At 37.7% G+C, this 26,408-nt stretch overlaps 1 protein-coding gene across 5 annotated transcripts; it reads left to right on the top strand.

Moving 5' to 3' along the window:
- The first annotated feature begins 417 nt into the window (after positions 1-417).
- Positions 418-25,814, top strand: LOC102226230 (oxysterol-binding protein-related protein 2-like). Of its 5 annotated transcripts, XR_002752640.1 has the most exons (15): positions 418-504; positions 11,231-11,590; positions 15,391-15,533; positions 16,074-16,149; positions 17,692-17,826; positions 18,085-18,182; positions 18,263-18,445; positions 18,541-18,648; positions 20,010-20,099; positions 20,286-20,403; positions 20,741-20,866; positions 21,054-21,177; positions 21,349-21,439; positions 22,335-23,344; positions 24,112-25,814. XR_002752640.1 is itself a non-coding variant. In XM_023332308.1 (14 exons), the coding sequence occupies exons 2-14, from the start codon at positions 11,561-11,563 to the stop codon at positions 22,435-22,437; spliced, it is 1,425 nt and encodes a 474-aa protein (XP_023188076.1). In that variant the 5' UTR covers positions 418-504; positions 11,231-11,560; the 3' UTR covers positions 22,438-25,814. The 5 variants fall into 5 exon arrangements, 4 of the variants coding, with proteins under 4 accessions (XP_023188076.1, XP_023188093.1, XP_023188079.1 ...); XM_023332308.1 differs by having other exon boundaries at positions 22,335-25,814; XM_023332325.1 differs by having other exon boundaries at positions 15,407-15,533; positions 22,335-25,814.
- The last annotated feature ends 594 nt before the right edge of the window (positions 25,815-26,408 follow it).

Genomic DNA, 26,408 nt, shown 5'->3' on the forward strand with positions numbered 1-26,408 from the left:
TAGCACAACTCGAGTCCCTTTCACCTCTTTAGGTGCATTTGATCAAATGGATCACCATAATTAATATTTCTATTATATTTTGTAAAATTACACTTATGCCCATGTTTGTGTTGGTAGATAAAATAAAAATCCAAGTAATCCAAGTGAATCTATCTATCTATCTATCTATCTATCTATCTATCTATCTATCTATCTATCTATCTATCTATCTATCTATCTATCTATCTATCTATCTATCTATCTATCTATCTATCTATCTATCTATCTATCTATCTATCTATCTATCTATCTATCTATCTATCTATCTATCTATCTATCTATCTATCATTGTTTTGGTGATTCTCTCTATCTTTCACCTGATTGGCTGCCGACCACGTCTGCCCATCGTCCGGCCACGCCCACTCTGCCTGCGGCTTCCGCTTCAGTGTACAGACAAGGCTACACACAATTCCTGCCCATCTTTCTGGGCTTGCCAAAAACATTCAGAGAGGAGCCACTGCGGAGGTAAGAAGACAGGCATTTTAACGTCCTGATTGTGGACTATCTATTTGCTTTCAGACCATGAACTCTTGCTTTGTCTGTTATCTTGAAAGAATATTGCTAACTGTGCTACCTAGCTCTATTTTTTTCAACATAGCCCGCCGGCTAACTCCAGCAACGCTAGCTGTCAAAAACAAAACAACCTTTCAGACCTCCGTCAGCCAGGAATACCAGCTGGATGTCTGCTTTTAGGGAAAGCCAACGAGTGTTTTGCTTTTTTCATATCCTCGTTTTTATTTAAAATTCAAGCTGGGATTTTATACACGCTTTAGATTGGCTGGCTAGATCAATTTTCACTTTGTTTGTGCTGGTAATATTAGCAAGAAATAGGCTTAGGGTGACATATTTGGGAAAAGTCCTTACAATGGGTGTCTCCGTTGACATATACTCTTGTAAATATATTGCTAAGCAGCAAAAATTAGGGTGTATTTCGTATTTCTAAACGTGACTTCCACGTAGAGTGTTTGTGTGGTTGAATCTTCCTCCCAAAACGTGATGTAGGGAAACTTATAATGTGTCTTTTCGTGTTTAACATCTTAGTAAATGGTGGGAATGTTCCCCTGCCTGTTTGGCTTCTCGCCGCCTCGGTTCACCGTCTGCATCTGCAGGTCTTTGACACCAACACTTTGCCGTGATACAGCAGTCTCTTTATCTGCCCTCCCTCACCAAGAGACAAATTCTCAGTGGCAAACACTGCTGTATCATTGTGTGTTGCATTTTGCATAGAAGTACTAAAACACCAACTGAATATAGATTCATGCTCCTACTCATTTCATCACACTCCTACTCCTTACATGTAAAGAACTAATATCTTAGCAAAAGTATTTTTTTTCCATCTTTTTTAAAAGTGCAATTGTATGAGTGTACACAGATAGAAGTAGGATTATGTAGTACTGCCAGGAATATGTTGGTCTCTGGAATGAACAAGACTGTTTCTTGCAAATTCTTAGATGTTTATGTTGGAAAAAACAAGCCTTTTATTTGACATTATATTTCAACATTGGGCCACTCTCTGGGGATTTACAGTGGCAATCATTTTGTTTTGCGTCTTCCTCCCTAAGGTGCCTTAATTACCCCATATGGGGATAGTCTCCATCTGAAAGGGAAATTTGAGTCTTTAGTACCAACGTTCTCGTAACAACAGCAATGCCAGGGACTTTTTCATTTCTTAGCACATGCTGAAGAATAATTTAGTTGTGAAATGTGTATTTTGTGATCAGTGGTTACATTTAAAAGGAAGAGGAAGACAATGTTGTAATACGTGTACTTAAAGTCTTGTTTCAACAGGGCAGTGTGGAGCGTTGCAGCGTTAGCATGGACCAGGACACATAGACGTAGTAGTCACATGAATTACTGTGTCATTAAGTTGTTGGATTTGAATCTGAATTAGCTGCAGCCTTTTGTTGCCATAAAAATTGTGGTAACCTTTAGCTTTTTCTCCACAAGGACTTCATATGAAGATGTTTATAAGCGACTTGCTTTTTTTTTTTTTTTTTTTTAAATGGTATTTCTGTGCTGTGCCACTTGAGAATAAAGGTGAGCTTGAGGTAATGCTGCTTCTACTAGGCAACCCTCCCAGCAACAAAGAGATATTACTGTATGTTTAATTTATGGCTGATAAAGAGAGCCAATCAGGAGCCTCTCTTACACAGCCACTATGTTAACTTACTCTGCCTTTAATGGCTCGCTGTCAAAGGGGAAGCTTGCTGGTCAGCCAGGACTAAATATGAGACCAACCCTATTATGTAAACATACTGTCAATGCTAGCCAATATTGCCATAATGGGTACTTAAATATTGATCTGGTTACTCTTTGCAAGGAGTTGACAGCCTTGTGTTAAATTTTTCAATAAGTCCACCAGTACAAATGTCATTTATTTCCCCCTCAGCACAGATGCGTTTTGGATACTCTAAAACACTCGCACATGATGTGTGGAGCTGTTACCCTACTTTAGATTAAACTGTTATAATTACGTCATAGTGTGGTAACATTGAGGGAAAAAAACCTTTCTTCTTTGTAACAAAGTATTTACACAGAAATGAAAGCTAAACATGATGTAATTGCTTTGATTTCTGCCACAAAAGTATCACTTATTGACAATGCTGCTTGTTATGGTGATTATAACAATGGCACATTCTTCATAAGTAAGGAGAATTAAGCAAAAACATAGAAAGAACTCTGATAAAATTGTGTAGTGTTTGTTGTGCAGAAGAAAACTTCTTACTGTTGTGCTTTTTCATGAAATAATCCCAGTATTGCAAAGTAGGTTTGTATGATATCAATAAAACATTTAACTGTAATGCTATTGCTCGAACTTGTGGTGGTGGTGATATTGATTATGACTAGGCTATATTTGGCCAGTCATCTGGCATTTTGCAGCAACAGGTGGGGGAAGGGCAATGGTGGATTACTTCCTTTAATGTAATAGTATGACAAATAATTTTAGCAGCTTTGAAATTAGCTTTTTACAACATTTTTATCCCATTATTCTGCTCACCAGTTTAAATCCACCCTCATCATTGTGGTATATTAAACTGTAATATTGTCACAGAAAAGGCCATAGTTGCTTTGAAGTCATTTGAATCTTGAATCTAGTAATTAAAAGAAAATGTATTTGCAAAGTTTTGTTTGGTAATGCAGATTGATCTCCGTATGAACAATCTTTTTGGGTTAGTGGGTCACCATGTGTTTTTGGTTAGATAAGTGATAGTGGAGACTGGCTTTGTTCTGATTGTCCTTTCATGCTTCCTGCCTTTTGTTTACTGTTTTTTTTTTTTTTTAAACAACAGTAAACATACAATTAGTCAAACTAGTATAACCTCGTGGAATATTTGTGATCAAAGCTACACGCCGATGAAAACACAGTAAAGGCAGTAAAGTTTTGCACACAGAAGTTGACTGGACAAAACTCAATCCCAGCATTTACAACTCAGGGAGGGAAAAAAATGATTTTCTTCTCCAACACAGTTCCATTCAGCATGATTTCAAACCGTGATGACCTGAAGGTTTCTGTCTGTTAGTCTCAAAACTATTGACATGTTTGGTATAGAGAGTGGACACGTTTAAATCTCAAGGCACTGAGCCAGTTTAGTGTCTTGTAATTTTGAAAGTAATACTGATCCTAGAAGGGTTTCCACTCGTAACAGGTATCGCTGGAATGTGCTGAGTCATGCTACGATTGCCAAGTTTTGTATGCGAGTATTTGTGAGAGAAAGACGTTCAGCAACCTGCACCGAAAAGTCTAGTAGAGGATCATAAAAAGTTAATACTTATGTTTGTAGAACAACAGAGGATTAATTAGGCTGTTCTAAATCCCAACACATACTGAATTAGTGTGTAATGAATACCTAGGTATTAATGAACAACCCATAAATTTGACTGTTATCAGCACGGGCATACAGTGCTTTCCCAACTAACAGTTTCCATATGTTTTTGCCTTTTTATTGAATTGAAGTGAATTGTAACATATGGCAAATATTACCTGAGGAAAGACAAAATTAAGATTTCAATAGATAATTTCATTTCTTAAGGGGAAATGGCAATCCTAATCAGTCTTGCTCTTTGTGAAAATGGAATCTCAACAACCTTGTTAAATTGTATTTGTTGTTGTTTTGATTTTACTTACAACTCTCAGGCCTGGTTACTACCAGACCCGCAGAATTAAGAAATCACCCAAGCAAAACTTCTCTGAGTACATGAAGGGTGCTAAAAGATCTCAACACATGATTTAAAGAAATTGAAAAACGTGTGCATATTTTATTCTGGAAAGGGTTAAAAAGCAATTTATCGTGCTTTGGGAGAACACTGTGCTAGCTAATATGCAAAAAAAAGGGCATATTCTTCATTCGCAACCAACTTCCTGTGGTATTAGTCATTCAACTTTGGCAGAAGTGTTTTTTCGGAACATTGATGTTTTTCCAGCCTTTCAAGTATGATGCAGTGTAACCATTTCTCAGCCCCAGTGAAACGCACTATGAAGCTCCCCTTGAAGAAATGCTTGTGGGAAGGTTGGCTTTCATTTTGTTTGCAATTTGAATATGTAGCCATACTAAACATTTGATCTTTTTTGGTCCCATGACTCTATCAAACAGAACAGAGATGAGAAAGGTGGGTGGAAATAATCACAAATTTTAGGACATAACGTTCTCTTTAGCCACTTCTCTCAATCTGATCTACATTTGGTAAGCTGTACATCTTTTTCTTTTCAGACTCCCAAATTTTGTAGATAACTTTCATCTTTAAAAGGTTGTATTTATTACACAAATTTCTCTCTCTCTCTCTCTCTCTCTCTCTCTCTCTCTCTCTCTCTCTCTATATATATATATATATATATATATATATATATATAAAGGAGAAAAAAAACATTTATTTTGTAGGAACATTTGACACAACAGCAACAAATTCATACTTATAATCTAATTTCTTGCTTTATGTTTTGTGAAGATAATTGCATTACAAAAATGACACTGAACTTGATTAAAGCCAAAGTGACAGGGACTTCTAAATCCAGTATTGTGTTTATAAATGGATTTTAATGCTATTTTAGAATAAAAGCATCTTTTTGGCGTTTAAAAACTAATCAGTACTTGTTTGTGCTCGTGTTCAGAGCAAATGTAGACTAAACTCTGCGGCTGCTTCCAAGCAGCTGCTGTCAAGTGAGTGTTCTTGACCGGGGTAGTCTTGTGATTGAGGTCGGATGAATTTGATTTTATACTTGCGGTCGTTCTATTAAGAAGCCATTTGACGTTTAAACTTATTCAGTCTTGTGATAAATTCATCTTCCTTAAGTGTCTTATTGCAACAACAGTGTTCTGAACACATGGTTTGATAGTGTGGAAAAGTACTTGATGTTCACTGTAAGTACACGTTGAGCGGATGTGTCATGATTTGTAACATAAGTTGGAATGCTTTTAAACTCTTGGTAGGAAAACAAAAAACAAAGTTCTTGTTTGTTCTGTTACGTAGTTGACCAGCTGCAGAGTGCTTCCTTGTACTAATGCTTTCTAGTTTGGATAAATAACAATTTAACACTTGAAATGCTGCTTTAATATGACTTTACTTCATCAGTTCAGTCCATCAAGACTAACATTCAGTTTATGGCTATATTTTAGAAACAATGGGAAGCAAACAGGGAATTAAATTCTTGATTTATAAACACTTCTCTTATTTCAGTCATTCAAAAACCTGATGTTGAACTACTTCCTCAGTGACGAGATATTTGAACAAGGAACTCCTCTATTTCCATAGCAACTCTCCTCCCAATTCAGTAGCTGAGTTTTTTTTTCTTTTTACAATTTCTGCCCAAATTAATGCACCGTCAGCCCCACAGTCAAACGGCTTTTCTGTTTAGACTCTTTTCAGAACTGTGTGCATCTCCTGCTTCTCAGGCTGCACTGACGATCCCTTTTCACAGATTTCACTGTCAAACCGTTTTCTTTCCGCCCCAACCCTATTGATAGCTCTTAAAGCCAAACCCTTTAGCAGTGAGGGATTTGCCACCAGGTTCTTCAAAACCTCCCCACAATAAGTTATTCTCCTTTATGAAACACTTGTTTTCTCTTGTAATTCTCCAGTAACTGGATCAGCTTTCACCCACCTTTCTGTAGCTGCGTTTCCATTGACCATAAAATTGTGCTAATTGGAATTACGAAAATAAATCCGCTTAATGGAAAAACAAAACCCCAACATTTTTGATAAAAGGTTTTTGTACTAGGATGAGGTGGTTTTTCAGTTTTTCAGTATTGGTGTATTGCAAAGTTTGTCACTCCAACACCTGAATAAAGACACCAACGTCTCCTCTGATGGCTGATGACGAGCGCTAGTGCTGTGGTCAAAATATGAATATATTTCACCGAAGTGTATCCATGATTTTTAGTGACTTATCATGCGAAGAATTTTATTTACGTTAGAATATCAAAAAAAGTTTTGCGCACATTTGTAATGGAAACACAGCTTGTACCATCTTTGTGATTTGTAGTGTCAAATCTGGATGTGTTTGGGGTTTTGTCTACACAGCTAGAGAACCCTTTGACCTCTGCAGCAACTTTAAACTGTAGACTTTGCAGTTTGAACTTTTTCAGACCATGTCTGCCTTGGTGCTGGTAACCAGTCCTTGACTACTCACATGACACCGAGCTTTGTTGCAGTCTGATGTAAACATTGTACAATAGCTGTTGCATTCTCGAGGCTCGTGTGATGTAAGCTCTACACACCCATCCTTACTGGGCTGTCACGGCCATTGAGTGACAACATGGGACAGAAAACTGCTGTCCAGCTGGATGGTTCACTCAGAAGCTACACAACGTGGTTACTCAGCACGATGTGACAAAACATTTGATGTAAATCCATATTTGGTTTGTTTGCCTGCTATTTAGTTTGAGTGTTCATCTTATTGTATGCAGTCATTTTTATTTGAGTGTGTGTCTGTGAATACCGCCCGCCGTACGTGTCTCACAGCATACAGAGGTGTGTCAAGTACTGATGTTGGTGTGTGCCAGACATTTAGAGGTGTGTTCAGTGCCAGGCTTTGTGTTGAACTGTAATGGCATCACTTGGACTCTCCCTACAGTCAGTTGGCCTAGGAAGCGATCAGGAGGTCAGTAAGTAGATGCTTATATTGTAAATACTAATTCTGTGTTATATTGTGTTCAAGTGGCCATAAGGTATGAAGGTATACCAAGATTTTGGTATACATTGATAAACTGCTTAATGTATAGTCATATTTTAGTCATTTTGTTTATTTTAAGTTGCAAAGAAAGCACAAGAGAGTTGTCAGCTGGCCGGAAGAGGACTTGTGCACTTCTCTGCATTACAAGAAAAACTTTGGAGGTAGTTCCAGTAGACAGCACTACTAAATTTAGTGAGTCTTCCATATTTCAGCTTATGAGTGCTTCATGCATTCATAAAAATCTAAATTCTCTGACTGGAACCGCATTTGTAATTTGGAGCAGATTGCAACTATCTTTTTCTTTAAAAAAAACAACAAAAAAAACAAAAACATTCACATTTGGTGATACCAAATCATATTTTATCCTGAATATATTCTTTTGTATTTAGATAATCAGAAGATAAAATAATATATCTGGAGCAAGCATGCTACTTTTAATTGTGTGCCAGTAGACTCTGCATAAATAGTTATGTTTCTTACAGAATAATTTTTGTAAAAAAAACAAAAAGTTCTTTCAAATTTAAAGCCTAGACATTTGAAGCTAGAAATGCGTGTCTCCCGGTTTGCACTTTTTCAGTGTAGAGTATTTTGGTCATTTTGGGTCATTTGTCCAAGAATGGAAGCGTAATTGTGATTTGCGCATGGTGCCATGTCTGTCACAGTTACGTAACGACTCACAGACATCTGAGAGAGAGTGACCGATATGATCTGAGGGTCTGCTCCGGCCAATCAGATAGCTTGTCTCCACATCCTATCTGTCAGTGGGTGTGGGTGTGTGAACCTAGTAAACTTATCAGCACAGTTATGGAAGACCTATTTGCTGCAACGTGGAACAAAACAGGGCTACCTTGTTCTAATAAAATGTGATAAGATGTTGACTTGACATTGTTTACAATCGCAAGGATTTAGCTTGATCTTCATCAAAAAAAACATTGTGTTCCGACGTGAATAAGTTTCATAATAACTGCATTTATTAATCATTTCACTGCAAGATTAATCATTTATCTCCGATTTATTCTCAGAAACTGGCAACTGTAGTTTCTTGCTGAATAAATAAATCCATTGCAGTCTTAGTGGAAGCTGTGCCACCTTAACTGTGCTTGCATATATTTTTAACTGAGGGTAATGTGTAAATAATTGATTTTAATTCTCACTTTTTCTCTTGTAAAAATAGTTTTCTCATAATTTAAATAGTTTTCTTGCCGTCTTATATAACTCAACCTTTGGAAATGAGCTTGTAATGGAATGTGAAAAGGGAGTAGCAACATGTGAGCCTGGGGTAAATTAATGAGATGATATGTCCTACAAAAAGTCACAAACATAGATTTTGTTATTCATAGCTACTAATCTACTGACCTTAAATTTAAATGGCTTTTTTACAGACTAGACATTGTTGAATTGTTTCTAGTAAAGCCTTCAAAAGACAGCAGTCCAAGAAATACTGAAGAAAATATGTATGATTAACTATTCACTGCATTATTAGTCTTACTAGAAGAAAGAGTCGGACACTATTTGTTGAAATGTTTAGTTTTGTGGTCTTGATGCAATTTCAGTGTGAGAACTATTTTTTGTTATTGCTTTAAAACTAAAGATCAACCAGTTCATCCAGGTTGGCAACATGTTGCCTGTGTTACTGTACAGTGCTTTGTGATTTTGTCTGTGAAAAGTGCTTTATAAATCAACTTACTTACTTCTTACTTTAGCTGTTTTCTGGCCCATTTCTGGTTGGTTTTTTTTTTTTTAGGTTTGACCTGGCAATTTTAATCGACCCAGCTTTATTTTCTAAGTAAAATCAGGTAATACAAAGAAATAATTCAGGTTGTTTTGAAAACAGAAGTTATTTTTATTCAACTCAAAGTGCATAAAACACACACATGCTACTGACTTATGCTTTTATAGAGTAGAAATGGAGGCAGTTTTAATTTTGAGATATTTAACAAATGAAGGGGGAAAAAATTTCAGTGTTTGATCTGTGGATCACTGATCAAATCGGTAAAGGGCAAAACCGTAAGACTTTGAAGATGTAAACTTAGGAATATTTAAGCCTTTGTTTTTCAGAAATAAAGTGTCTTCTGCCCATTTTTGAGTCAGTCTGAGGTGGACAAACTTGTCTTTTTTTGCAGTTTCATCTCCTAATATCTTAGTTGATATTCAACTTTTACTCTAAAAATGTCTAGAAATAGTTTCCACATCCTTTCATTGCAGATTTCTGGTAATAAAGTGTTTGCCTTTCTGCACAGCACAAACTTTTTAATTAATACCCTGTGATGTGTCCAGTGGCTTATTCTGTAAAAAGAGATTCTGTAAGCCCTCTTTAGTTTTAGCAAGTTTTCTTTCTCATGCAGTCTTCTTTAAATAGAATCTAAACTACTGAGTCATTTTAATGACTCTGCCAGTTTATCACACTTAATCGTCTTCGCTGCATCTCAGCTGCTAATAAGTCTGCTAATGACTCAATGGTAAGCTCTTAGAATATTTGAATGGGACACTGGGATCCATTCTGTCCACCTTATCGATCATGGACGCCGAGGCCAAAGTTCAGTAGTGTGCTAAAGGCGTTGCTGGTTTCTGAGAAAGGTACAATCCCTGTACTTAGTGGAACAAATGGAGAGTGAATGTAAAGGAATCAGGAACAAACTGGTTCCTGATTCAATGTTTTGCCTTCAGAATTGATGGACTTCATGAAATGAATTGTTTCAGGTATAATAAGATTTTTAGTCCATGTTTAATTAATTACTTATATTACTTTTAAATTTTGTTGTGCTTTATTCATGCACAATGACATTAAAAGGAATTCTGAATTATGATAGTACCTTCATTTGGGTAAACGTTTAAAATGAATTGTAGATGACCCTCTGTGCTTTGTTTACCGTCTCTACATTACTTTAGCTAATATATCAGACAGTGCTCTACTTTAAAGACATTTCAGAAAAATATAGTTTTTTTTCTGTTTTTCAAATTTTTACTTGTTCAAAATTAGAAACACAATTGTGGCTTGTATAACACGATTCGTTCTCCTTGCCCTTTCAACCAATTTTCTTATTGAGCTGGTAAGAAGAAGCTCTTCAATGATTCAGTTATATCAGCAACATGTTTCCCACGTGTCGGCCACACAAAGTTGTTTCTTTGCACTGAATATTTATTTTAGATGTTCATACAGTCTTTGACCTATGACCTATAAAACCTTATTGCAATGATGCAGTCATTGTTGCTGATTTAGCCTTAAACCTAAACACTATTACTATTAAATTTCAGACAAGCTACCTATATGTATTTTGCCTGCTGCGAATGAATTGACTTTTCAGTCAAACATTTGTATTTGCTTTGTGGACTGTGTCATTGTGATGAAAATGTTACCTGTCAGTTTGGCTTGTCTGTAGTGAGATGAGGCACGTAGATTACAGCAGTGAGACAAACAGGCATACAGTAAAGATCATGTCTCTGGGAATTCAGCTCTTTCGTTGTAAAATGTGGTGCAGTGAGTGCGGTGCAACGATTGAGTTATCTTTGTCTAGGAGTCTTTCCTTGGCAATACTTTTTTTCTGCTGATGTTGTTAAAAGTTTTTAAAAGGCTATTATTTGATCTGGCCCACTTTAACTCTGGAGGAGCTCAGGTGGGAAAATCTGTTTACAAGGAAATGATCAGCTCTAAACAATCTGCTTAGATGTGAACAAACTTGAAATTTCTGCGGACTTGCAAAAACACCACATGGTGACAAAACTTAACGCTTCAAATCTTCTCCAATGCCCCATTTCTGCAAAACAATGTTGTGACAGCACCAGGACAGTGAGGACACTTTTCTTTAGCATGAACTGGGAAGTTGGTTGGTATTGAAGGGAAGATGGATTGTCATAAAGAAAAACTTGTTAAGGATTATAAAAGACTTGAGACTGAGGACACGGTTCACCTTCCATAAAGCAGCACAACTTTGTGCTAGAGTTTTGAAAGTTTCCTTTATTTTATTTAGACTTTTACTGTCTTTCTCTGATTCCATCAGTTTAACAATTCTTTGTTTTTTCTAGGTTAATAATTTTCCTTGGTGGACAAAGCCAAAGAAGCTAAGCTCTGAAGTCAGAACCATCAACCTACTGTTCATTATTTGAGGAGCTGTATTTGCCTGGTGGTTGTCCTCTCTTGTCAAGCCATCTCCAATAAATCTGCACGTGGCAAATTTTGGGACCCACATCTCGACATCTTGCATTTTCCTTTGGCCCTGGTGACGTTCCGGAGGACACATCTTCTACTGCTGTCCCTACAGATGCACTGTTGGGTCACTACCAAAAGGAATATGTGCTAGAAACTAAAATCTGCTCTAAAAAAAACTGCTCAACTTCGAGTGTAGAAGATGAGCAATGAAGACGAGTTTTACGACGCCGTCACAGGTGGGGAGGTCTCTTTACTCTCTTGGTCTCTTTACATGATTTTTTACTTACGTCTTCAAAACGTATTTTTCTTTGAGCTGCTCCCTTTTAGAAGTTCCTAAAGCAAACAATTTCCTATCATCTCACCCTATCTCTAGCATCCTCCTCAGTTTCTACAGTCATCTGCATATGCTCTTTCTCTATATCCATGAATCTTCTGTGGTCTTTCTCCTATCGTCTTCCTAGCAGTCCCTTCTCCAGCTTTCTTTCTTCAATATGTTCGCTGTCCTTCCTTTGCCAATGTCCAAACCATCTCAGGCTCTTTTCAGATTTGGATTATGATGCACCCTGACACATTCAGGTATGAACAGATAAAGTAATTCCATTCACTCTTGACATTAAAATGTATCCAGAATGACAACAACTTAGGAGGTAGATTGATAGTAATCTCTTGATTAGCTTAAATGTGCACCTTAACAGAGAAAAAGAGAAAGGTTGGATAAATAATGTGGGACTTCAAAAAGTTTAGCAACGGCACAGATTTTAACCCATTGGAGCTGCATCACTCTAACATCTGATGGCATGCTGGCAGCCATTAGCTGCTTTACTGTTGACAGAGCTCTGTTATCAAGTGACTAAACATTCCTCAGGGTCTCAGCCTTGCCTGGCCTCTCTAATTTTGTCTCTAAATCCCTCAACCTGAGCTGTCCTTCTGATATGCTCATATCTAATCTGATCTTGTCTTGAGTTTTCTGCTCCACCACCTCCATGTCCATTCACAGACTTTGTAATGTTGTATACTAGACATTAATGAAACTCTTACTATCCTGTGAATCCTCATGTTCAAAGCTGTCCTCCTGTCACAAATTGCCCCCGACACTCGTCTCCATCCATGAGCGTAGTTTGTATTTTGGTTGAATCTCAGTCTTTAGAAAAAAAAGAAAGCATTACCCTCCCGGGGTCTTGGCGTGATGCTCAAGAGTGCGGCAGATGTCATGGTCGGTCAGCAGTGAAGCAGAGGTGTCCCGTCGCATCAGAATGTCAGTTCCTGAACCCACACAAAAATAAAACCTCATAAACACTCGTGTGGGGTCAGTGTGGCCCCTCCGGACAGTGCACAAAGTTAAAAAGCTCACAGCGTCCAACAGACCTCATTATTTGAGGAGCTGTATTTGCCTGGTGGTCATCCTCTGTTGATCCAATAAATCTGCACATGGCAAATTTTGAGACTGCAAGAGGGTTAAAAAAAAATTGTATTATTATTTTTTGCCTTGTAACTGATATTGTACACTGTTCTCTCCCTCGAGAAAGAAAAGAGGAGAAATATAAACTGCAGAGGAAAAATTTCCGTGAGCATCCAATCCTGAGGCGGTAATTCAAGCTGCCTCTGTTATTGAAGGATAATACTATTCACTGTTATCCAATTTGTTTCAGCCTGAACATGAGTTCAATAATTCAGAGGTTGGTCGTCTTGTGGTCATGATCACTATTACCAACAACAAACCCAAACGTCACTCAATAGGATTGAGGTGAATTTCACTTTCTTTAAAAAGGAAGAAAAAATTAAGTTAAACACTTACTCCAAACATATGGCTATTTTTAAAGATTTTTATTTTTTAATTAAATGGGTAAACGGAGAAGATCAGATAACAGTCCTCAAAGTCAACATTCAAGATTGGGTGCATGCCAAACACACTAAGAAGTGTAATAATCAGGTATTTGATAATTACACAGTGCATTTCTAAAGAGATATAGATAAGACATAGATGGAAATCCTGCCATAAAACTTTTAAAGGCCTCATTTGCTGCAGAGTTGAGACCAGAGGTTGTCCTAGACTTTTTTTGTCATCTGTCATTTCAGTCCTTTTTTACCTGTCAATTTTTATAATGATAATAATGACATATTCAGCAGTATATTTAGCAATATATATATATATATATATATATATATATATATATATATATATATATATATATATATATATATATATATATATTGACTATGAACAAGCTGGCTGTCTTCACATAGACAATCAAATTAAATGATTGCAATTCAACTGAACGATTCACCTGCTGTGGGCTGATGAAACAGCCTCACTACTTCCTCCTGGTGTGCATGGACCAAATGTCTCAAAGGGGATTGCTGCAAAGGCTATATTATCATAAGGTTTATTGACTTTGCCTTGATCAGACGACTTCTCATGGATGTTGATCTGGAGGCTGACTTCGATCCCTGCTGCCCAAATGAAGACTGGAATTTCAAGCACCATTCCAGACAAAATTTTGAAATCAGGGAGCATTTCTCCAATTGAAGTGATCAGAAGTCAGCAAAACTCTTTAGAACGAGAGGTTTCCTGTTCCCTAGCCAATCGATTCAGCGGGAGAAAATCTCCCTTCATACACTCTTTCTGCATGAGTAGATCAGCTGCACCGATTTGTGACTCGTAGTCACACACACTCCAAAGCCTCCTGTTCATAAATGTTCAATGCAGTTAAGTTTTCAGCTCTCTTTCCGATAGAAATGCATTGAGTACGGTGTACAAATTAAACATAATGCTCTGATGGGAATCATTTGTAATTGATATCCGCGATGTAGATTGGCACATTTTCAGATCTGATGCAGAGCTTTGGACTTTGACAGTAATATCACAAGGTGATTTTGTTAATGTGCAATCATTGATAGTATTTTATATGAGTGTGTCTTATCCCGTACATCATCCCTGTAGTGTTACTATTCAAAATAAAAAAATAGCTATTATTTCCTAATACGTTTCCCATAACGGCTAGAATTGGACTTTTCAAAATGGAGATACTTTGCTGTAATACTTTCAGCTTCCATTAATTTGCTGAGATCTATTTCTGTTTCTTAACAGCCTGAGTAAACACCTGGCCTTCCTCTATAGAAAACAGTTTCATTTTTTAGCTTTTTATTGGGTCTTTCATGGATCCTTTAACAGCTAAATACTACTGAAAGTAGCTAAATTTAAACTTTCGCAGATCATTGCTGTTCTTGTGTCACTCTGACATTTAAAGTTTTAACTGGGTACCCAAAGTATTACCACAGTCGATGTTAAAGGAGTGGGGTCACCTTCATGTTGTTAAAGTTATCACTTTAACAACATGAACTGGATAGCACACGAGAGACAGAATGCTGTTGTATTTTAATATTGGGAGATCTGGTTCCTTTCCCAAAAAACACCACCTGTTAGATTTTTTTGTGACAAGTAATCAATTGTTTTGTTTTTTTTAAAATTGAACTTTGTGTGTCTAACATGGTAATTATAGGATCCACACCTTGTACCTTATGATATAATACAAAAGCTGAAACTCCTTTGTGTATTTAAAGTGAAGGCCTCACCTTGTTCTGAACTCCACCCTGCTGAATATTTTAAGAAATACAGCAGGCCGGCGATTACAGCAGCATTCTGTTAATTCGCCATAGCAGCTTTATCTTTAAGATTTTTATGGTTTAAATATCTTCACATGATTCATTTTGCTTTAAAATTATGAGTATGAAACAGAAAAGTTGGCTTCTGGAAACCGCCATTGCTGTTGTCTGAAGAATTGAATCATTCAATGAATAATATTTGCTATTCAAATCTGGGCAACAGTTTGTGATGCAAAGCAGTTTGGACATTGATGTGCATAGCTATAAAGATCCAGTTTTACAAAGAAAACAAAAGACCACAGCTGGTGGTAAGATAGCAGATATTTGTAATTTTTTTAATCCAAACATTTGACGTTTTTTTTTTTTTTAATGGATGCACAGAGTATTGACTTTGTGTGATACGTGACGCTGTGTGCTGTCTAAATTGGGTCAGTTCTTGCCTTGGACAGGCCTGGACTCAGACGAGTCGTGTGAAGGGTTGTCTGAGGCCAGTTTCAAAGATGCCAGAGGGTTCGATGGCAGCATTCAGAAGAACAATGGATCAGTACCACAAGAGAACGGCATCAGGAAACACAGGTACAGCTTCATTCCTGCACCACATTCCACCCTCTCTGGTCAGTGTTTTAATCTGTCTGGATTATCCTCACTTCAAGAGCTGCAACAATGCTCTTTCTGAAACCAGAATCAGAACAGAAATCATCAGTTTTCTTTAATTTGTTTTTTTTTTTTATTTGAACTCACTTTGTATTTTTACAAGAAACTTGTCATGCAGCTTTTCTTTTGAGGTGATCCATAAGGAAAAACAAAAAGCAGAGATGAGTTTGGCTCCAGGCATTATGGGCTGAGTCACACACCAGCTTTTGGCAGATGCTGTATATTAACTTCCATTTGTTTTGGTGACGTGATGCGTAGTGGAAAACTACCACTCCAAGAAAGAGTCACAGGTCATGTTCATGTGAACTCGCGTGTTTGTCTGAAACATGTCTCTGAGAGTTAATAATTTTCTCCCTTGGTTCTTCCGAGGAATGTCTACATGTCTGCTGATAAACTTGAAAGGTCTCCTCATTCTCTTACCTGCATCCATGTTTCTTTTCCCTTGTTTTTTTCTCACCTCAGGACATCTTTACCAGCACCCATGTTTTCCAGAAACACGGTCAGCATCTGGAGTATCCTCAAGAAATGTATTGGACTGGTAAGGCTTAGCTTGTTGGACTGCTAGAAGTAAAATACACCTTTGACTCACTGTGAGCTTTAGTTTTAAATTCATTAAAATTGACTCCTTCACAGGTAACAAATTATGTGGATGCATTATTATTAATATTATTTTATATTGTCTGAAAAAAATGGAAAAAAATGAAAGGACTGAAATTTAAATAGCTTACTGAGGTATCATGGTACTGTTTTATTAAAGGTGGACTCATCACTAACAATACAATATTTGTATTTTCTGTAATTATATATTTTTATCAAGAACTTGGTGCACAGATCTGATTTAATTTCTGCCCTCTAATTCACTTTGGGTCAATGTTATGCACACAGGTGGAATATATGCATACTCCCTATTGTCAATTAATCAAATAGAAGCATTTGGTTTCAATCTGTTCAGATATTCGACCTCTTCCTATCAGAAAATGTAACGTTCAGTCACATTGGTCTATTTTCTGCCATCCTCTTTGATTTTTTTGGTATGACCATTGTTAAAATGTCATGTTCTCGTGCTTTGTCTGTTCCTAAACCAGTTCTAGACATTTGTCCTGTTTGAACACCCAAGTTTCCACCACCTAACTTTTGATTTGTGCTGATATCGAAGAATACGGAGGTTCATTATTCTGTCCACTTTTGTGTGTACAGCACCAGTCACAATGGCAGCGAAACAGACCTCCGGCCTGATTGTGCCACCACCATGCCTCACGTATAGAAAGACACCATGTCATTCTTTTTCTGCTACAGTTTTTGAAATGTTGCCACAAGCGGAACACATCTCAGAAGAGATAATACTATTTTATATCAAGTTAATGAGTTTAACTGCACAGAGCTCAGTGCACTTATCTTCCAAAAGTTGTTTGCAATGACGTGCATTCATCGCCTCTGATTCAAATTGGGATCCACAGTCGAAACTCCCACTTTCGACATCTGCTCCGGTCCAGTTTTGTCAGCGTTAACATTATATTATTCCTCAATTGCTTAAACACCAAATCTGTGAGCGTGTGACTCTGGGAGAAAGTACAGGCAGAAAACACAGCGTGTTTGACATTCGGCACACAGACTCAGCGCCGTGACAGAAACACTTTCTGCTCCTGCTGCTCGGCCTGCAAATGGATACATGTAACTAACAGACATGTAGAGCAGATCGGTGCGTGTGTAAACGCCTGCTGCTTGTGTAGATGCTAGTTTAATTAGCAGGATTATTGACAAGATGATGACACTTTTCATTGAGCAAACAGTAGAACTAACAATCCTGACTATACAAACAATTTTTGGGGGTTTAAAACATCAACAATCGACGATAAATCACAATTCTTATTGTAGTAAGACATTTATCACAATAAATGATAAATGATGTAATAAATGTCCACAAGAAGTTACTGTCACTGTGGACAGGAACATAGATACTCAGAGTAACCTTTTTTTTTACACCAGGACAGTCAGACAAGACAGCTTCTAAAACCTCGGATATCACACATTATATCCTGATAGCTGCTGTGAAACGATGTGCTGTTTGCTCGTTTTACAGGAGCTGTCTAAGATCACGATGCCCATCGTCTTCAACGAGCCTCTGAGCTTCCTGCAGAGGATCTCAGAATACATGGAACACACTTACCTCATCAACAAAGCCTGCTCGCTGTCCGACTCCATAGAGCGCATGCAGGTCAGAGCAAACCTCTTTTATCATCTACATAAACTTTGTTTTACTCTGTACATTGAGTCAGTAGTTGGTCTTTTGTTTTGAACATTTCTGTCTTAGTAACTAAATGTACATTTTACCAGAAAACCTGCTCATTTGTTTTAGGATGCGACGTCACCAAATATCGTTTACAGCGTTTTCTAAAGTAGAAATGTAAAAGCAAAGCCTCCACCTTACTCGTCTTACCTGAATCCTATCATTGACTGCGTTTCTTCATTTCAGTCAGTAGCTGCTTTTGCTGTGTCAGCAGTTGCGTCTCAGTGGGACAGAACTGGAAAACCCTTCAACCCACTGCTGGGAGAGACCTTTGAACTCATCAGGTACACACACAGCGGCTCACCTGACCATCTTTAAAGCTCATCAGCAGTTAAGCTTACCTTATTGCCGTGTTCTTCTGCAGAGAGGATCAGGGTTTCCGGCTGGTGTCAGAGCAGGTTTCCCATCATCCTCCGGTCAGTGCCTTCCACGCAGAGAGCCTCTCCGGGGACTTCGTCTTCCACGGCTCCATCTATCCCAAACTCAAGTTCTGGGGCAAGAGTGTCGAGGCAGAGCCAAGAGGAACAATCACACTAGAACTTCTAAAGTGAGACTTTTATGGTCCCAGATAAAACGAAAATGCTATACAATAATTTGTTCATCACATTTCCCACTTTTTATTTCTTCCCTCCTTCTTTTTAGGCACAACGAAGTGTACACATGGAGTAATCCTTACTGCTGCGTGCATAACATCATCCTGGGCAAGCTGTGGATAGAGCAGTACGGAACAGTGGAAATAGTCAATCACAGGTATGTGAGCAACATGTGTGTTGCATTTTTCTTCCAAACCTACATCATAGTAAAGAAAACAATGTTGCTGATACATCAGAGTTTCTACAAATATTTGAGAATTATTTTATTTTTATTTTTTTCATTTTTCTGGATTGAATAAGTTTGGAAAAATAAAAGTAGCTTTCCAAGAGGACACAAATCAAAATTATGCTGAATAAAATCAATTGACAATTACATTGTACACCTTTATTCTAACTTTTTACCTGCCAGTCTTTTGATTTTGATTGAATCTTTTGTAACTATAAAGTTGGATTGAACTACGCAGCGCCAAAACGGCCCTGATGTTTACAAACAGTTAAGTACCTTTATTCAGTATTCCAGAACAAGAGTTAGAGATTTTCATATAGAGCCAGTCCATATTAGTCCACACACCAAAATAAATGTGAAATAGCTATTTCCCTTACTTTTTAAATTAAAAACCATTGCATTATGCTGTTTTCTGATTTGTGGTTTCTACTTTTAAGTTTTTACATTTTTTATTTAAATGTTCAGAATATTATAAGATCTGCAGAAAATCCTAAACATTTACATCTGAAAAATCTGAAATTAAAACTGTGCAGGAAACTTGCTAAGGCGTGGAAAAGGTTCAGTTCATAGAACCAGCGGACTGCTGTGACTCATATTCATTCCCCGGCTTAAAACTATAGATATTCACAACTTGAACTCCACCAACGGAGACAAACTAAAGCTCGGGTTTTGTTTGCTCAGATATTTGAGTCTGTGCTCTCTCAGGCAAACAACCACTGCTTCAGTCTGTATTTGTCCAGGGAAGCTCTTCAAGGCTGTAGTTATCTTTGTTTATGCCTGGTCGTGTGTCCTGTTCACACACTCGCACTGATTCACCCCACAGGCTGGGAAGCACACTCACACTGTTTGCTGTTGCATTGGCTGGAAAAGAGTCTGGATTCTTAAAAAGTGTAGCGCTTGCTTTAATTCTTTCCAGGTCTGGATAACTAGAAAAAAAAACCTAGTTTTATAATAATGATATACAGTTTGCTCCCTTGGATAGAAATGTAGATTTCTAAGAATATGTATATTTCATTCTTGAAATATATATATTTTTAAAAAGGTAATATTTTTATCTGCTTAGTTGAAACATGTTAAACTCACTTGACTCATTCATATGGAGAAGCTGCAAGACTTCTCAACTGTTGTTTTGAACAGCAGGCTTAAAGTTTAGTTTATTTAGGCTTCAGGTGAAATCATTTCTGACCTGTAGAAATGCCGAGCTTCCTTTCACATTCTCTGCCTGTTTATTGCCTTGCAGTTCAGTAATTAAAAGGACCGTTCTTCCTTCTCTTCTCTTTTTTGTTCTGCAGCACCGGGGAGAAGTGTGTGCTGAATTTTAAGCCATGTGGAATGTTTGGCAAGGAGCTGCACAAAGTAGAGGGATACATCCAAGATAAGAAGTTAGTGAATGCTTTCGCATGAAGATAGTCTGAAAAGTTTGCCCACTTATTTGATCTTAATTCTGTTTGATTTTCCTTCTTTGTATAAAAAAAATCTTCTTTTATTTATTTTAGATGTACCTGTCCTTCCTTTTTCTTCTCTTTTCATCACAGACCTTTATTCACTTTTCCTTCTTTTACACTTAGTAAGAAGAAGCTCTGCGTAATCTATGGGAAGTGGACTGAGTGCATGTGGAGCATCGACCCTCAGGAGTACGAGATCTACAAGAAGTCGGACAAGAAAGGCGACAAGAGCAAAAAGAATGTGAGACTAGCTGTGAATTTGACTAGCTGTGAAGCTGATGTTTTTGTTTTGCCCACATTATAATCATCGTTCATGCTGTGTAATAACGCTCGATTAAGTCCAGCTTGTTTTTGTTGGTGCCCTCAGCCCACTTTGTGGTCTCAACCAGGTAAACCTGAAGGTTTATGTAGACTTGTGCTGCTCTTAGCCCGCTCATTCCTGTAACGTGGTGCAATAGGTTAGAAACCCGGTAGCTCAGAAATCATCTCTCCAGAGAGATCCAGTTTGTCCCTGAATGTTTGAAAAGCATCGGTTCTGTACAGCAGAAGTTGCAGTGAGTTGTTGTTGTTGTTTCCAGGAGGAGCTTCAAAAAGCTGAGAATGACGAAGCAGACGACATGCCTGAAATCCAGGAAACTGTGTCTGTTGTACCAGGAAGCACTCTGTTGTGGAGGATAGAGTCCAGACCAGCACACTCTGCTAAGGTATCGTTATAAAGCTGCGGATAACAGCATAACTAAATATGTCTAGGTACTGTGCACTTCCTGAAAGTTAGTCAGTACGACAGAATAAAATCTTAGCCAATTTAGTTAAAAACAATCAAGTATTTTAATCAAACAGTAGATGATTGTGGCTTGGCTAACTGGAGTCGTACCCATCTGCTTTCCTCAGATGTACAACTTCACAAACTTTGCGATGGCTCTCAACGAGCTGGAGTCTGGCATGGGAGCCATTTTGGCCCCCACCGACTGTCGCTTCAGGCCCGACATCAGAGCCATGGAGAATGGAAACATAGGTAATTTAATTTAAAGCTCTTTCCTTATTTATTTATTTATTTATTTCATCTAAAATAGGCAACTACTAAGCTTAAAGAAATATAAAAGGTTCTTTTGTGTTTGTGGATTTCCTGATTTCAAACCATCCATGGCGCCGTGCAGACTTTTTGTTTTTCTTTGCTCTTATGCAGACGAGGCGAGCAAAGAGAAGGAGAGACTGGAAGAAAAACAGAGAGCTGCCAGGAAGGAGAGAGCCAAGGACGAGGAGGAGTGGACAACTAGGTAGCAAACAACTACAGCACACATGCAGTCAAACTAGGCCAATCGTATTCCACCTAAAAAAAAATAAATTGCTATAGAAAAGTGTTTGCCCCCTTATGTATCTCTTCTGTTTTTGATTTTTTTTAGCTAAAAAGATTCAAAAACAGTTTAAACTTTCTTTAATGATCCAGGACAAATATGTAATGTTTTAAACACTTTTTCCACAGACCTATATGTAGCAGTCCAGGTGTGAGCAGTTTAATTTATATTTATTTATTTACTGTTCTAATCTAATTGATTATAAAATCTTAGGCCAAACCAATGACGTGCTAGAGAAATCCAAGATTATTGTGCACTGGAAACGGCTACATCTCTAAACTAATTTCTAAAGTGAGTCTAAAATGAACTGCTAGCTAATGGCAACATCTAATTTAACCGCTAGAGGGAGCCAATGCACTTTCGTCTCTGAACTGTTTAGCTGCAACTAATCAAATTGTTCAAACTAGATATGTTGACCCTAACACCAACTCTCACAGTAAACGATCCTAAAGTAACTTCTAACATTTATTTTTAATCATAGCCTCAAAACATGCTGCCAGTGTTTGTTTTAATTTAATAAATCATCTAACGGAAAATGAGTTTTCATCTAAGCTGTCGTGTTCCATGTTTGTTTACAGCTCGAAGGTAATGAGCTCTAGAGTTGCATGTGAACTTCACCTATTTTACTTAATAGGTGCTTTTGATTACACCAGTTTAATATCACCGATCCAACAAATAGGAAAATTCATCATATGTAGAATTATTTTAAAAAAGTCAAAAGACTGAAGAAAATAATTTTTGAAAAGCTGTTAAAAATGCATAACAAAGATAACCTTAATGTGTGTGTGTGTTTTTTTTTGTTTGTTTGTTTTTTTAGGTGGTTCCAGATGGGCACCAACCCATACACCGGCTCCCAGGAGTGGATCTACAGTGGCGGCTACTTCAATAGGAACTACCAGAACCTGCCCGATATATACTGATACTCTGCTAGCCTTCATCTTTCTCCTCTTCCTGCTCCTCCTCCTCATCATCATCGTCTTTAACCTGCGTTTTCATTTTTTCATTTTTGGCCCATCATGATGCAAGGAGAATTGCTAAAAATGCATCCTTGAAGGGTGATGCTTTTGGAAAGAAGCCAAACGCCTGCCATTACGTTCAACATCTCGAAGAGAATCGGTGACCATCAAACGTCTCTTCTCTGCCTTGATGCTGTAAAGAACACAATAATCACTTATTCCCCGGGCAATCTCAGCAGCGGAGAGCTGGGAACGTACCGAGTCACACATCTGCTCTGAATGTTTAACATCTTTGCAATCAGACTTTTTCCTTTCAGCTGCCATACCTCTGGTCAGCTGCTCGTGACTTATAAATACACAGATAAACGTACATAAGTGGAAACAATAACTTGGACGTCGCAAACCTCGCGATGGATTTGTGGATTTAAACGGACTCCCAGTCAACAAGGAAATCAAGGATGTGAAAGTTCCTTTGACTGAAGACGGATTTTCGCTCTGAAAGACTCGAAACACTCACAGATTAATATAGAGGACGTTCTGCTCTCAAAGGAACAAACGTTTGCATCTACTGTTGGTTCGGTTAGTCACAGCAAGCAATGTCTGCATCCCACATCCCTGAAACGCCTAGTGTTTCCCCCCTCGAGTCGCCTGATAACACTGAAGTCGCATCACAGAACTCCAAAGCAAGCTCAAAAATGAAGGTCCTCCTTGCTTTAAGCTGCGGCTCTGTTGTGTGTTTGTATGAAGTCATTTTACTAACCAGAAGATGTAGGCAGGATAGCTTTTGCAGCTCATTCATAAAATAAAAATAAATGTTCAAGAGCTGGGTTTGTACGCAACAAAGGGAAATGCGAGTCATTGGGATCAAAAGGTAATCCCTGAAATAGTTTTTCTTTTCTTCTTTTATGCATTAACAGAAGACTATATGTAAACATGAATGCACTCAAACTCAGTTGCTAGAAGCCTGGAAAATGACATTTAAAGATACTTGTTTACTTTTACGCCTCTAGGTTATTGTTGATGTTTAACGTACACTGCTCAAAAAAATAAAGGGAACACTTAAACAGGTGTTTCACACTTAAAGTGTTCCCTTTATTTTTTTGAGCAGTATAGATTTATAAACATGATTACACCGCAACCTCGATGAACTAATAATCCAAAAACAAGAAAAGCTTCAACATCTGCTTTTTAAAAAAATTTTAAACAACCTACTTGTGCGTCCGCATTCGATCCTGAATGACTAACTTGTTTTAGAAGATCTTGACATTACATGTACATATTTAACAGTTTAGTCGCGTCTTGCTGGGGAAACATCCGAAACAGAAAAAAATCTCAAGTGTAAGGCGGTGGATACACATTGGTCTCGTGCATGCGTGTGTAAATGTTCAGAAACACTTTTAAGTCATTCTATGGAGAAAAAAAACAAACAAAAAAAATACATCACAAAGAGTTAATTTGCTGCGAAAAAGGGGGAAATAATGAAATCAGTCGACCGAGGTGGTTTTTTGAATCTTGAAAACGTAACCACCATTAATACAACAGAAGCTTAAAATAGCAACAAAAGATACAAAACAAAATGTAAAATTAGCTTAAAAAAATGTGCATTGATTGTAGTTATTTTTTTTCGTCCTGCTACAGGTGTACATATCCATCGGTGCCTTGGGGTCCGTCATCCAAAAATGGATCAGCTGAGAACAAACACACCTACCAAGAGAATGAAAGCACAGATGGATTAAAAGCTCCAGAACTGATTGGGTTTAACAACCGGTCAGAAGTGTGCTCTGGGGTTAAAACAGCGGGGCAACTTCCTGCTTTGAGTTCCAATATTACCACCAGACGCAAGAGACAAAATGCTGCTGCGTAAAGTCTTTCATTTCCATTATTGTAAAGCTGCACAGGCCACACATTCGCACGCACTTCTCTGAGCGATGTGCTAAACTCTGGTGGGTAAACGTTTAGCAGAAAAGGTCTTTACATCCTAGGTTCACGCTGCAATCCGCTTTCCACTACCTGCACATTCAAGCAGAAATGAAACATGCTGAAGCAGCGAAATGACTCGTTTTAATATCTAGCTTTTATGTCAAAGTGATACGCTCACGTTTAGCGTTAAAAGACATACATATACACATTTCTGCCGCAGCAAATTTGGAAAGTTGTCACTTAACACTATGGAGCCCCGGCTGAGCTCCTGAGAGCTGCTGGCTGATAGGTGTTGTAATGTTTTGTTTGATTATTGTTTCCTCACGTCTGTGTTTGTCTGAAATCATGTTTCATCACCAACTCTATGCAACGTTTGCACAGCTACACGAACAGCGCGTCTCATCTGTTATTGTACAGTTGCTCTACATTCCTGCCCCTCTCTGTCGTCCTGACACACACACACACACGCACACACACACACACACACGCCTACAGCTAAATTAGACCTGCTCACACTCATCTGTAGATGTTAACGTGTAATTTCAAATATTTCAGTGAATGTGGGGGCGGGGGACAAACTGCAGCGGCACTATGGCTGTCAAATCTCAGCGTAACTTTTTTTTTTGCTTGTTTTAAAACTGCAATGAGTGCCTGGTTCTGTCTAATTCTTTTGCTTTTTTTATTATTATTATTACTTTGTCTATTATTTATGGAGTTTTTGGTTTTAGACGTTAATTGTTGCTAAAACTTTGCCAGAAATGTGGTATAAAGATGCTTAAGCCTTCAGACTGTGGCTGTTACATGTCAACTTGACTAGCCGGGTGGAGGGTGATTAACTTTCTGTTTTTGACATGTTTGGGTAATTAAACTTAAAGATTTAATTCATTTTTGGAGAAAAAAAAACAAACAACAAAAACGCAAACAAACTGCGGTAACACTGTCACCAAATGGTGAAATTTATCACAGATAAGTTTTAAGTAACATGAATGTAAACAGTCACCAGTCTGTTTTTTTTTGTTTTGTTTTTTTAAATATGAATTTTGCTTCTGATGATTTAATTCGCTGGCCAACATATGCAACAGTCAGACGTTTGAGCGCTAAGGTTCTGCCAGCCGCCCCGTTAATCTGTCCATTTAACCGCCTCATGTTGCTTTGACCGCTCGGTTTGTCTGTCGATGTTTATATATGTGTACATGTGCTGCACAGATGTAATCACAAGCAAAATGGCACATCATTTCGTGCAATTGATTTATTTTTTTAGTATTTAAACAATTGTTTTTTTTTTTTTTTGGTGAGAACATTGTACCAGATGTTTTATTTTGAGGTGGGGGGAATGTAGAGAGGGTCTTACCCATGCTGCGGACAGCTCAGTTGGTTAATGAATGGGGGGGAAATGTCTACTAATAAAATCCTAATTTCAGCTTTTTGACTGTGACTCTGACTTTATTGACATAAAATGAAGTGTAAGTTATGATTTTGCTGTAGTGTTGTAGTCTGTATGAGTCATTTGTAATTACCTTAATTACAAATCACTCAAATGGCCATATCATTTATGCAAATGGTCATGATGATATGGCCATTTGTGTAAAGTGTCAGACATGATGCATTCAAGTACATCTCGGGTTCACCTGGGAGCAGTTTACCTATTCAGGACAGAATTAGGAAAAAAATAACAAAATAAAATTGAAAATGCATAGAAATGTGTCTGGCATATTATGACAACCTGTGCAAGCACTTTGAGTTTAAAGACTTATGTGACGACATTATTCTTGGATGTTGTGGAGGTTGAGATTATTCAACAGAGAGCTGAATAGTGTGCTTTGTTCGTCGCAAAATAAGCAATTGAAAATGTAGGAAAAAGCAGAGAACTGTACATAACATTAATTCTGAAACGTTGCAAGTTGCTAAAAGGAATGTGAAACTGCTTGCTTTTTTTCGATGTGCGCAACTGATGCAATGACTTAACCATTGGATGAAGTAGTTTTGAGAAATTCAGTTCTGATCTGTGAAATGCA

Source organism: Xiphophorus maculatus, chromosome 1 (assembly GCF_002775205.1).
Source record: "Xiphophorus maculatus strain JP 163 A chromosome 1, X_maculatus-5.0-male, whole genome shotgun sequence".
In the NCBI taxonomy this organism is placed as follows: domain Eukaryota; kingdom Metazoa; phylum Chordata; class Actinopteri; order Cyprinodontiformes; family Poeciliidae; genus Xiphophorus; species Xiphophorus maculatus.